Source organism: Hemiscyllium ocellatum, chromosome 35, assembly GCF_020745735.1.
Source record: "Hemiscyllium ocellatum isolate sHemOce1 chromosome 35, sHemOce1.pat.X.cur, whole genome shotgun sequence".
NCBI classification, from domain to species: Eukaryota; Metazoa; Chordata; class Chondrichthyes; order Orectolobiformes; family Hemiscylliidae; genus Hemiscyllium; species Hemiscyllium ocellatum.
Window position 1 is genome coordinate 41,085,555 of NC_083435.1, and position 13,470 is coordinate 41,099,024.

Below are 13,470 nucleotides of genomic sequence, written 5' to 3' on the forward strand. Positions count from 1 at the left end.
TTTCAGAGAGAAAGAATGGTTGCAATCATTGAACTGTACTGTACACTGGACAATATCACTCTCAAAAAAGATCTAAATTGGGACAGTTCACGAGAGGTGATAAGTCCAGGATGTCCCAGGAGAACTAAATGGAGTGGTAACTGTTAGAAAAGATAAGCGGGCTGGGAGACTGCAGAACAAATGAATGTATCAGGACATCATGGGAGAGGAACCAGAAAAGGTGAAAATTGAGCCTCGGACATTTGAACTGAGATGCTGAATCTTCACAAGCGACATCTGGTCAGGGCAGCGATGTCAGTTAGCAGCTCAAGGAGAAAGTGTCTCCTCTCACTCTCACAGTCACAGTGACAATCCCCCAGGTTAGATCAATCTCCTTCCTGTCTCTCTGTCTCCTGATGTTGTCAGATTGAAAGCCTCCGAGGATGAAAAATGTTATTCCCACATTAGAAATCTCTGTCAAACATTTACCAGGTGACAAAGTTAAAAATCACAAAACACCAGGTTATAGACCAACAGGTTTTTTTCGGAGGCACTAGCTTTCGAAGCACTGCTTCTTCGTCAGGTGGTTGTCCTTTTGTGGTTCTTCTCCCACGATGTCCTGGGACGTTCATTTGTTCTATGATCTCCCAGTCCATTTGTCTTTCCCAGCAGATACCACAAGATTCAGCTGTCCAAGGATGTACCGCACTATTCACATTTATCACGGGAATTGAGACAGCAACTGCAATAAATGAGGTTTTGTTCAGATCGGCAATAACAAGTTTAAATCCCCACCTGATTTGCTGCTAAAAATCACACAACACCAGGTTATAGTCCAACAGGTTTACTTAGAAGCACACTAGCTTTCGGAGCATCACTCCTTCATCAGGTGATAATGGAGGGCTCAATCCTAACACACAGAATTTATAGCAAAAATTTACAGTGTGATATAACTGAAATTATACATTAAAAAATTGATTGTTGAGTCTTTCATCTGTATGAATACCACGATAGTTTCACTTCTTTCATGTGTAAATCACAAAACTTTTTTTTAAAACTTGCATTCTCAGGTTAGCTGTTAACAATGGGTGATAGCTAGACAATACGTTAAAGGTGTTAGCCCCTTGTGTTCTCTGTCTATGTCATGATGTTTAGATTGATTCTAATCTAAAACTTGAGATAATGGAGTTTTACATGAATTCATGCAGTTTTTGAGCAAAGTATAATGTAACCCTGCAAGTATAAATTCACCTCACAAAATATATGTGTGCATTTGGGTCTTTGTTTGTCTGCATGTGTCTGTCTGGGTTGGTGGTTGTGAGTGTGAGAAAGTGTGTGTGTGTAGTGTGTCTAAAGTCTGTGAGAGGGTGCATGTGTGAATGTGGGAGTATGTGTGTCTGTAAGGGTGTGTGGGTGTCTGTGTGCGCATCTGTGCATATGTGTCCGTTTGTATGTGTATAGGAGTGCCTGTGTGTGTGTGTGTATATAGTGCAATGGTGGTCACCTGTAATGTGACATGAACCCAAGGTCTCGGTTGAGGCCCTCCCTATGGGTACTGAACTTAGCTATCAGCCTCTGCTCGGCCACTTTTCGCTGCTGCCTGTCCTGAAGTCTGCCTTGGAGGATGGTCACCCGAAGGTCCAAGGTCGAATGTCCTGGACCACTGAAGTGTTCCCCAACGGGAGGGAACACTCCTGTCTGTTGATTGTTGAGAGGTGTCCATTCATCCATTGTCGTAGCCTTTGCTTGGTTTCCCCAATGTACCATGCCTCCGGGCATCCTTGCCTGCAACATATAAGATAGACAACGTTGGCTGAGTCACATGAGTACCTGCCATGTATAAGGTGGGAGGTGTCCCCATGCATAATGGCGGTATCTATGTCCACACTCTAACACATCTTGCAGCACCTACTGTGACAGGGTTGTATATAGTTGTCCTGAGACCCGGCTACGAACAATGATCTGTTTGAGGTTTGGCGGTTGTTTAAGGGCAAGTAGTGGAGGTGTGGGCAAGGTCTTGCTGAGATGCTCATCCTCATTGATAATGTGTTGCAGGTCACGAAGAACATGGCGTAGTTTTTCAACTCCTGGGAAATACTGAACAACGAGGGGTACCCTGTTGGTTGCAGCACATGTCTGTCTCCTGAGGAGGTCATTACGGTTCCTTGCTGTGGCGTGTTGGAACTGGCGTTCAATGAGTTGGGCATCGTTCCCCGTTCTTGTGAGGGCATCCCTGAGAACTTCCAGGTGTCCATCACGTTCCTTCTCATCTGAGCAGATCTGGTGTACGCGTAGGGCTTGTCCATAGGGGATGGCTGTTTTAGTATGTTTTGGGTGGAAGCTGGAGAAGTGTAGCATTGTGAGGTTGTCTGTGGGTTTGCGGTAGAGTGTGGTGCTGAGGTCTCCAAATCATGATTTGCTGCTCAAAGTCACCTCCATTTCCCCGGTCAGTTTCCCAAGTTTCAGGAAACTCATGTTTGCTCCAGAAATATTTGGATTGACTGTGAGAGACGTCAATCAGAGAGTCCACCCACTCTGCCCATTGTCTCCTCTTCCTCTTCCAGAGCTGGTTCACTTCCTATAGGGACTGAAAACCAAGTGAGGAGATGGTGAGTGAAGGAGCAGCTTTTATACAAATTGTATCCCATAATATCCACACCAATCTTCAGGCAGTCTGACTATCCTGTAGGTAATCAGGGGTGGAAATGTCCCTTATCTTGTGTGAGAAAATCCAGCTGAGAGAGCTGTTTACTCGGTGTTTTGTGCTGCAGCTGTGTGTTGGAAATTGAGTGTGTTTATTGGAAGCATTTCCTTCTGATTTCCCGGCTGAGTTTGATGGTTCACTCCTGAATATGAGAAGGTGAGTTGTAATTATCCGGGAGATGCAGAGTGTCTGGGGATTCTTACTGATTTCCTATTGAGTTCTGTGTGTGTGTGTGTGTGTGTGCTGGGAGCTTATTTTTGTCCTGTGGATTGTGAATTGGTCAGTTCTGTCTTTCTGTTGGAATCTGAATGTGGCCTGTCCTTTTGTCCCTCCAAGCTCTCCCATTACCCTGTCTCTGTAACAGCATCGGAAAGGATTATAAAGATTTTCAATTGTAGAAAGCCTTTCCCAAACAGTAGGTTTTGTGAAGTTCTTTACAGCCATTGAGGCACTTTTGAAGTGGGGCAGCCATTCTGTACATAGCAAGCTCCCACAAACAGCATCATGATGATGATCAGACAATCTGTTTTTTAGCTGTGTTGATTGAGGGAATAATATTGACCAGGACACCACAGTAAAGATCCCTATTCCAAGTGTGGCATCAAAGTGTCCAAGCAAAACTCGAGTCAGTGGGAATAAGGGGGAGACTCTCCAGTGTTTGGATTCATATCTAACACAAAGGAAAGCGATTAGGGTGGTTAGAGGCCAGTTATCCCTGTCCTGGGACATCACTGCATGAATTCCTTATGTAATATCCACGGCCTGACCTTGATCAGCTGCTCATCTGAGACCTTCCACCCACTATAAAGTCAAAAAATGGGGATATTTCATGATGCTTCCATGATGTTCAGCACTATTCATGTTTCCTCAGATAATGAAACAGTCCATATACATGGTTTGTGTAATGGTTTGTAGCTTGGGTGTGGGAATTTGGTTTGCAGAGGTTTTGTCCCTTCTCGGTGACATCCTCAGTGCTGTGGAACCTCCTGTGAGGCGCTGCTGTACTGTTTCGGTTGAAATTTATTTGCTTTCATTCCCGCTACTTCCAGTTGCTGATTCGGTTGTTCATAGCCGTAATAGGTATATTGGATCTAAGTCAATGTATTTATTGATGGAGCCCGTGGGTGAGTGCCAAGCTTCTAGGAATTCTCTGGCTGTCCTCTGTTTGGCTTGTCCTATTATTGTTGTGGTGTCCCAGTCAAATTTGTGGTCTTTGTCATCTGTGTGTATAAATACCAAAGATAGCTGGTCATAGTGTTTAGTGGCTAGTTGATGTTCATGAATGCGGATTGCTAGTTGTCTGCCTGTTTGTCCTATGTAGTATTTCCATGCGGTCTCTACATGGAATCTTATACACCACATTTGTCCTGTACATGATGAGTATTGGGTCTTTGTTCTGGTGCATTGTTGAAGGCAAACCAAATTCCCAGCTTGGCAAACATCCCCACTACAACCTCAATCCATATACATATGCAGCAAGACCTGGAACATTGCCTGGCTCGGGCTGATTGGTGGCATGTAACATTTGCATTGCACAAGTGGCGAGCAATGACCATCTTCAACAAGACAGAATCTAACTTTAATATTGAATGGACTTGCCACAGCCGAATCTCCTCAGTCAACATCTTGGGACTACCATTGCCCAGAAACCGAAAAGGATCCAGCCTTATAAACATTGTCGCTATAAAAGCAGGTCCGATTAAATGAATTTTGTTATGTTATTCATCTACAAGGCACAAGTCATGAGTGTGATGGAATATGCTGCACTTGCTTGGGTGACTGCAGCTTCAACAACACTCAGAAAGCTTGACACCATGCAGGGCAAAGTAGCCCATTTGGCACCATATCTGCCAACTTGAATATTCTCTCCTTCCAGCACTTATGACAATGGCTGCTGTGTGTATCATCTATAAATACGCATGGTACCAATTCACCAAGGCTGATTGGACAGTACCTCACAAACCCACAACTTCTACCACCTTCATAACAATGGTATCAAATGCATAGGAAGGTGACTATTTCTATATTGCCATCGAAAGCCACATATGGAACTATAATGGCACTTGGTGGGTTAAAATCTGATAATTCCCTGTTGGTGTACCTATCTGTATGACGAAGGCAGTTAAAAAAGGAGCTCATAACCATCTTCTCAAAGGAATGGGCAATAAATGCCGGCCTAGCAAATGGCACCCACAGCCTGTGAAAGTACAAACAAATCAAACCTGAGTAGTTATAGAGTCCTGCAACACAGAGACAGACCCTTTGGCCCAGACTTCTCTAAGCTAGCCAAAATGTCCATTGACACTAACCCCATTTCCCTGCAGGTGACCCATGTCCTTCTAATCCTTTCCTATACATGTATTTATCCAAATGTCTTTTAAATGTTGTTAATGTACCCATCTCAACCACTTCTGTTGGCGGTTCATTCCATATGTGTACCACCCTCTGTGTAAAAAAGCTGTCGCTCAGATTACCTTTTATTCTTTCCCCTCTAATCTTAAGCTGATGCCCTTTAGTCCTCGATTCCCCACCCCTGGGAAAAGCATTGAGTGCATTCACCCTATTCATGCCTCTTATGATCTTATACACCTCTATAAGATCCCCCCTCAAGTCTCCTACACTCAAATGAGAAAAGTCCTAGCTTGTCCAACCTCTCTCTATAACTCAGACCATTGAGTCCAGACAACATCCTTGTAAATTTCTTCTGCACTCTTTCCAGTTTAATAAGATCCTTCCTAGAGCAAGTTGATCAAAACTGAACACAATGCTTTAAGTGCGGCCTCACCAACATCCTGTATGACTGCAACGTAACTTCCCTATTTCCATACTTAGTGCCCTGACTGACGAAGGCCAGTTTGCCAAAAGCCTTCTTCACTGCCCTGTCTATCTGTGACGCCACTTTTAGAGAACTGTGAACCTGAACTTCAAGATCCCTCTGTTCCACTACACTCTTTAAGGGCCGACTACACTCTTTGAGGCCTTACTATTCACATAACACTCCTACCTTGATTTAATTTTCCAAAATGCAAGACCGCACACTTGTAAATATTAAACTCATTTGCCATTTGTTGACCCACTTCTCCAACTGATCAAAGTCCTGCTGCAAATTCCGATCACCTTCCTCACTGTCCACGATACAGCCTATTTTAGTGTCATCTGCAAACCTGCTAATCATGCCTTGTGCATTCTCATCCAAATCATTTATGTAGATAACAAATAACAGTGGGCCCTGCACCAACCCCTGAGGCACTCCACTAGTCACAGGCCTCCAGTGCAACAAGTATCCTTCCATTATTACCCTCTGCTTCTTATCATCAAGCCAATTTGTATGTAACTTGCCAGCTCACCCTCGGTTCCATGTGATCTAACCTTCTGGGACAGCCCACAATGTGGAATCTAATCAAAGGTCTTACTAAAATCCATATAGACTATGTCTACCGTCTTGCCCTCGTAAACCTTCCTGGTCACTTCATCAAAGAACTCGAACAAAATTGTGAGATCTCCCACTCACAAAGCCATGCTAACTACTCCTAATCAAGCCCTGTGTTTCCACATGCATGTATATCTTGTCCCTCAGAATCTTCTCAAGTAACTTAGCCGCCACAGATTTTAGGATTACTGTTCATTTGTTCCCAGGTTTTTCTTTGCAGCCCTTCTTGAATAAGGGCACAATATTTGCTATCCTCTAGTCTTCCAGGACCTCACCTGTGGCTAACGATGATGTAAAAATCATCAATTGTCCTTGCAATTTGTTCTCTAGCCTCTTGCAGTGTTCTTGGATATAACTTTACTGTGTTATGCACTGTCCACAAGATATCACCACTAACTTCTCCAAGTTCCCAAGTCTTCATATCTTTTTCCATGGTAAAAACAAAGGAGAAATATTCATTGAGAACTTCGTCTATCTCCTGTGGTTCTACACATAGAACCTGTGGGTCTACTTTTGCCCTTAAGGGGCCCTATTCTTTCTCTAGTTATCCTTTTTCATTAAAATACTTCAAGTACCTCTCTAGATTCATCTTAATCTTCTCAGCCAAGGCTATCTCGTGCCCATTTTCACCCTCCTGATTTCCTTCTTCAGTAAACTTCTGTATTCCCTGTCTACCTCCAGGGATTCCCAGCTGCCTGTAACTGAGATATGCTCGTTTTTTCTGCCCAAAGCCTCAATATCTTTTGTCATCCAGGGTTCCCTATTCCTTCACCCTCATATAGACCTTGAACTCTAACTACTCACTTTTCAAAGGCCTCCCACTTGCTGGAGGTCTCTTTGGCTGCAAACAACCTACTGTAATCAACACCTTTAAGCTCATGTTTAATCCCATCAAAATTCACCTTGCCCCAATTTAGAACTAGAACCTGTGGACCAGTTTTGTTCTTCTCCATAATTATTTTAAAATTAACAGAACTATGGTCACTGGTCCTAAAGTGCTCCCCCATTGTCACCTCACTCACCTGTCCTGCCCTATTTCCCAAGCAGGACTTTGCCCTGTCCTGAGTAGGATTCTCTGTATGCTGCTTGAGGAAATATTCCTGAATGCACTTAACAAATTCCACTGCTTCTAAGCCTTTAACACTCTGGCAGTCCCAGACTATGTTAGGAAAACTAAAATCCCCTACTATGACAATCTTATTGTTCCTGCAAGTCTCCCCAATCTCCCTGCATATTTGTTCCTCTAATTCCCGTTGACTATTTGGGGGCCTAGTACAATCCCATCACATTCTTATTTCTTATCTCCACCCACAAAGCCTCACTGGGTGATCCTTCAATAATTTCACCTCTGCTGTGATACTTGCTTTAATCAAAAATGCAATATCCCCTTTCCTCTTCCCACCTCTGTCCTGCCAAAAGCAGCCGAACCCTGGCATATTAAGTTGCCAGTACTGTCCCTCCCTTAGCCATGTTTCTATAATGGCTATAATATCCCAGTCCCATGTACCTATCCATACCCTGAGTTCATCGGCCTTACCTGTCAGCCCTCTTGATATTAAAATAGATGAAATTTAATCCAACAGGCGTTCCTTGCTCCCTGTCATGTTTCAGCCTGACCTGTCTCTTCAACTTACTATTTCTGATTACTGTATCTCCTTCAAGCCTCACTGCTGTTGAGGATCCCAGCCCCTGCAAATCTAGTTTAAGCTCTCCCTTGCAGCACAAGCAAACCTGGCCGCCAAGATATTGGTCCCCTTCCAGTTCAAATGTGACTCGTCCCTCTTGAATATGTCACCTCTGCCCCAGAAAAGATCCAAATGATCTAAAAGTCTGAATCCCTGCCACCTGCACCAATTCTTTAGCCACGGATTCATCTGCCATATCCTCCTGTTCTTACCTTTACTAGCACATGGCACTGGACGTAATCCGGAGATTATCACCACCGAGGTCCTGGTTTTTAACTTTTTTCCTAGCTCTCTATAATCACTCTGCAGGACCTCGTTCCTATTTCTATCTACGTCATTTGTGCCAAAGTGCACAATGATTTCTGTCTGCTCACCCTCGCCCTTGAGAACATTCTGCAGCCACTCTGAGACATCCTGGACCATGGCACCTGGGAGGCAACACACTATTTTGGATTCCCTTTTCTGTCCACAGAATCTCCTGTCTGTTCAGGTCTTCAATCACTAACTGCCTGTTTACCTTTACCATTTCCGGCAGTGCACCAGAGCCAGTTATAGTGCCACCAACCTGGCTACTGCTGATTTCCCCGAACGGTCATCCCCCCCAACAGCATCCAAAATGGTGTACTATTTTTTGAGGGGAATGGCCACAGGGGACTCATGCACTCTCTGCCTACTCCGTTTGCCTTTCCTGGTGGTCGCTTAGCTACTCTCTGCCTGCACCAGTAACATCAATACAGGAGGAGGGAGTATTCGAGAAAATCATGTCTTCTTTCGTGTTTTACAGAGAAATTGTGCCACAGTACATCAGAGCATACAGAGAGGATAAACACTACAAGGAGATTCTGATCATCACCCAACAAACTTAACTGCACAACTGTGAGAAAAATCCAGGCCCTTCATTGCATTGCTAAATACAGAGAAGGTTGGGCACTGAAACCATCATCTGGAAATCGGTTGGGTCAGGGGATGCATCATTAGATCTGAAACTGGTCAGTGGTGTGGAGCCTTCCAACAGAACCAACCTTTCTGAAGGTTTGGCTGTGGGTGATTGGTCAGGCTGTGGCTGGGAAAAAGTGCCGGTGGTGCCAAATGTGATGAGAACTTCAGTTATTCAGTGAGCCTCATGAACCAATGACTCATTCTTACAGTTTCAAGTGTGAGGGGGGGAAAGGAGGCTTCACAGGTTTAATAAGGTACTCTCAGGCACAAGGAACATCTGCTGTACAGCTATTAACGGAAGGGCAGCTTCATGGAAGAGAAACCATTTAAATGTGAAGTATGTGACCAAATGTTTGCAAAGTCATCGACACTTGTGAATCACCGCCGCATTCACAGTGGGGAGAAGCCATTCAAATGTGAGGAATGTAACAAGAACTTTTCACAGTTATCGGGCCTGGTGAATCACCAGCCTATTCATACTGGGAAGAAACCATTTGTATGCAAGGTGTGTGACAAATCATTCTCACAGTCATCAAAATTCCTCATACATGAACGTACTCACACAAAGGAGAAACCATTCACTTGCAAAATATGTAACAAATCATTCTCAGATTCATCAGCCTTTCAAAGACACGAACGCATTCACACAGGGGAGAAACCATTCACCTGTGAGGAGTGTGATAAGTCATTCTCAGTCTCATCCACCCTCCGCAAACACCAACGTATTCATACAGGAGAGAGACCGTTCACATGTGAGGTGTGCAACAAATCATTCTCACAGTTAGGAGCCCTCCACACACACCAACGAATTCACACAGGCGAGAAGCCATTTACGTGTGAAGTGTGTGACAAATCATTCTCACGTTCAGGGAACCTTCGGACTCATCAACGCATCCACACTGGGGAGAAACCGTTCAAGTGTGAGGTATGTGGCAAATCGTTTTCATCATCAATGAAACTCCATGTACATCTAAGTAATCACACAGGGGAGAAACCATTCATGTGCAAGGTGTGTAGTAAATCATTCTCACACTCATCAATCCTCTGTACACATGAACGCATTCACACAGGGGAGAAACCATTCAGATGCAATGGATGTCTCAAATCATTTTTGGATTCATCTACTCTCCGCAGACACCAACGCATTCACACAGGTGAGAAACCATTCGTGTGTGAGGTGTGTGACAAATCATTCTCACAGTCATCGAGCCTCTGTGCACACCAACGCATTCATACAGGGATGAAACCGTTCATATGCAAGGACTGTGACAAATCATTCTCAGTTTCATCGAGCCTCCGCAGGCATGAACGCATTCACACAGGGGAGAAATTATTCAAGTGTGAGATGTGTGAGAAGTCATTCTTGTACTCAGATAGCCTCCGCAGACACCAATGCATCCACACCGGCGAGAAACCCTTTAGGTGTGAATTGTGCACCAAATCATTCTCAAGGTCATGGAACCTCCTGCTCCATCAGAGGATCCACACAGGGGAGTAACCTTTCAATTGGGAGGTTTGTAATGAACATTTTGTGATGTCTTTAACCATCTGGGACATCATAGGATTCATAGAGAATCTCTCTTCCATTGAAGTGTTTGTGACAATGCTTTCACAGTCAGCGTAACATTGGTTAATGTACTCACATAAGGGATAAACTCTATCAGTATGGATTCTGTCATAAAGCCTTCACACAGTTATTGAACCATCTGGAATATCAGTGAAACCATACAGGCCCAGTCCGACCTCAGAATGTGAACCTGTACACAGTCCCACTGTGCAGGATGTTCAGTGGAACTGGGACACATAACAGGAAGCAGCTTTCACTTCCATCAAACAACTAGTGATGACATCACCAGTGCTGAGGGATTATGATGTCAACAATGGAGTCACCCTGCAGTGTGATGTCAGTGAAACAGGACTTGGAGTAACCCCCAGGCAGTGAGGACAGCCCGCTGTGTTTGTATCCAGAGGGTTTACACAAACTGAACAGCACTGTACACAGATTGAGAAAGAGATTCTTTGCTGATTGAAAAGTTGCACCTGGGAGAAGGAAAGTGGTAATAGAGTCTGACCACATGCCAATTAAAAACATCTTTCTCAAACCATTTGCATTTGCTTGACAATAAAAACAGAAATAACTGAAGAAACTCAGCTGGTTTGGCTGCAGATTTGGAGAGAAAGTAGAATGATGTTTTGAGTACAGTGATCCTTCTTCAGAACTCTAAAGCATTCAGAAAGGATGTTTCTTTGTTTGCAGAGATATCACTCAGAAGTGAAGTACAGCAAGAGAAGCAGATGACGTCAATGGCATGCTGTTGAGTGCTGCACTCTCTCTGAAGGAAGTTGTTGTTCATACAAAGTGAAATTTCCAGACAGACTGACTCCATAGAAATTACTGGAAAGACTGGAGATTCCAACAAGAACTTGAGTCAGCATGCAAGATTTTGGACAGTTCTGATTTTTCTTACCTGGATAATTATACAGGAATTCTAAGACAGAAAAATAAACTCCTCTAACTATTGGGTACACTTACACTTGACTCCCTAAAACGCTCACTTTGACACACTGCTCAGTCCTTACAACCTTCTGAGTACTCCCCACATCACCCCTGATTCTCTGCATCCCAATCTGACTCAGTGACTGGCCCAAACTGACCAGTTCTCACCTCATGACTAAAGTCCACCACTGGACTATCCCTTCAAAAAGACCTGGCTCGTCCCCAAACCTATGAAACTTCAAAACTTCAAAACCTGGCTATCCCCTCCCTCCCTAACAGACCTGAATAGCCCCAAACCCAATAAAATTTCACAACCCGAAGAACCCCTCAACCCAGCATGTTTACCCCTGCAGCTCTGTAAAATTTCACAACCTGCTGCCCCTCTCCCAAACCAACTTAACCTGACCTGAGTACTTTGCAACTTGACAAAATCTCACAGCCCCACTATGTCCTCTACACAAACTAGCCTGCCTAGCCCTGAAACGTATAAACTATCACAATGTATCTAACCCCTAGCCAGACCTTAGTAACCCATAGCTCTATAAAATCTCACAACCAGACTATCTTACAAACCTATAAAATCTTGTGACCTGACTATCCAAGAGCACCCAAGTATTTACCCATTTCATACAGCTGCCACCCTACCACTTAGCTTCTTAAACCTGGCCACATACCTCGCCATTCTGCCTCTTTATGTACCCTGTCACCCGATTCACTCACTCATTCATCCACTTCCCCATTCACTAACATTCACACTGGACAATTTATAGGGAATACAAATTTTATTCAAGGACTATGAGGAATTGGAATGTGGAAGTTTTTGGACATTCTAGGTTGAAAGAGTTTTGAATAGACATGTAATTTCTAAGCGTTGTATTCAGCAGTAATTACAAAACTCAAAAGTTGATGTGAGCTGTTAATATCGCATTGTTTTGGTTGGAAGTCAAATAACTATGTGGAAAAGACAAGCCAAAGCTTTTAAGAGAGACAAAAAGATAGGTTTATGGCTTTAATTGCTTGGTAGACTTGGCTTGGAAGATTCTGTGCTGAAGGTTGCCTAGCAACAGCTTTTGGACTACAGATGTGTTTTCCAGTAAACATGAGCTGTATCAGTTAATGGCAGAACGTCATGTTTTTTGACAGAAAAAAAATCTCTCTCCTGGAAAAGAAAAATTCTGAAACTTAACAAGGTGCACACAACCATCTTGGTGAGTTCCAGAAATCAGTACCTTTAACATTGTCTTAAGCTGTGAAAGTTGAACTGTTACTTCCAGTCAAAGACCTAAATCTAACTGACTTACCAACTGAACTGAAGATCTCATCACTTCTAAAACTGTCAGCATTGTTCTCTCAATGACAGGAATCTGTTTTTTAATCTGTTAAGCTTGGCCTCATTTGGCTGTTTCTTACCATTTTCCTTTTTTTGTAAAATCGAGGATTTAGAGGGATATGCAGGCAAATGGGGTGAGGTCAGATTGGGATGTCTGGTCAGCACGGACAAGCTGGACGAAGTGTCTGTTTCCGTGTTGGACAATTGTATGACTCATTCTAAGAGTCTCGGATAATTGGTGCAGATTTGGGATGAAAGGGTTTGTAATTTAATTCTAAATAGTAGCTTAGTTGTTAACCAGTTTTGCCATTCATTGTAGAAATAGTCTTTATGAATTCACCTCTTCCCCCACTGCGCCTCCATTTTGTATGACATACATCTGCCAAATTAGTTTAAACCCCCACCACCTGCACTAGTAATCTTTTCCATATGGATGTTGCTTTCATTCTGGTTCAGGTGCATGCTATCAGACTTGTATAGGTCCTATGTTCCCCAGAAATAAAGCCAGTGATGCAGAAATCTCACGCCTTTCATCTATGCCAACTCATCAGCCATGCATTTGTTTATTCTATTGGCCAATTACTGTATTCACTAACATATCACGCTGATAGTAATCCAGAGACCTTGAGATCCAAGTTTTTATTTTTGTTGCAACTTCTCTCTTTCTACCTATGTCATTGGTATGAATGTGAACTATTTCTCAAACTGTTTCTCTGTACAGAATGTTCTGTAGCCATTCAGTCTCCAAAACTCACATTTCCTCAAGTCGTGATTCTATAGTGATTCTGCACATTTCAATGAGACAAACAGCACATACTTTTTTTTAGCTGAATTGAGATTTTGTCTGCAAATAGCATTTTAACTTACTTGGCCCCATTTCAGTTTGCTAACCTGTTTCTGAAAATG

At 43.3% G+C, this 13,470-nt stretch overlaps 2 protein-coding genes across 6 annotated transcripts; one reads left to right on the forward strand and one right to left on the reverse strand.

Annotated features, from left to right (window-relative positions):
* On the reverse strand, positions 1–2,541 carry LOC132832794 (uncharacterized). The gene is made up of 2 exons (XM_060850950.1): positions 1,892–2,541; positions 1–1,764 (listed from the first exon to the last, which is right to left on the reverse strand). The coding sequence occupies exons 1-2, from the start codon at positions 2,335–2,337 to the stop codon at positions 1,608–1,610; spliced, it is 603 nt and encodes a 200-aa protein (XP_060706933.1). The 5' UTR covers positions 2,338–2,541; the 3' UTR covers positions 1–1,607.
* Positions 2,183–13,171, forward strand: LOC132832778 (zinc finger protein 271-like). Of its 5 annotated transcripts, none has more exons than XM_060850921.1 (2): positions 2,183–2,226; positions 8,583–13,171. In XM_060850921.1, exon 2 carries the CDS (start codon positions 9,048–9,050, stop codon positions 10,233–10,235), a length of 1,188 nt encoding a protein of 395 aa, XP_060706904.1. In that variant the 5' UTR covers positions 2,183–2,226; positions 8,583–9,047; the 3' UTR covers positions 10,236–13,171. The 5 variants fall into 5 exon arrangements, with proteins under 5 accessions (XP_060706904.1, XP_060706903.1, XP_060706902.1 ...); XM_060850920.1 differs by lacking the exon at positions 2,183–2,226 and adding an exon at positions 2,387–2,588; XM_060850919.1 differs by lacking the exon at positions 2,183–2,226 and adding an exon at positions 2,597–2,839.
* Positions 13,172–13,470: the final 299 nt, after the last annotated feature.

What these genes read in the sequence shown, in the direction of transcription:
- LOC132832778 (XM_060850921.1), top strand. Translation starts at nt 9,048, where the DNA reads ATGGAAGAGAAACCATTTAAATGTGAAGTATGTGACCAAATGTTTGCA.
- LOC132832794 (XM_060850950.1), bottom strand. Translation starts at nt 2,337, where the DNA reads ATGCTACACTTCTCCAGCTTCCACCCAAAACATACTAAAACAGCCATC. An exon ending in CTATATACAACCCTGTCACA is followed by an intron (nt 1,765 to 1,891) that starts GTAGGTGCTGCA and finishes TATATGTTGCAG; the next exon opens with GCAAGGATGCCCGGAGGCAT.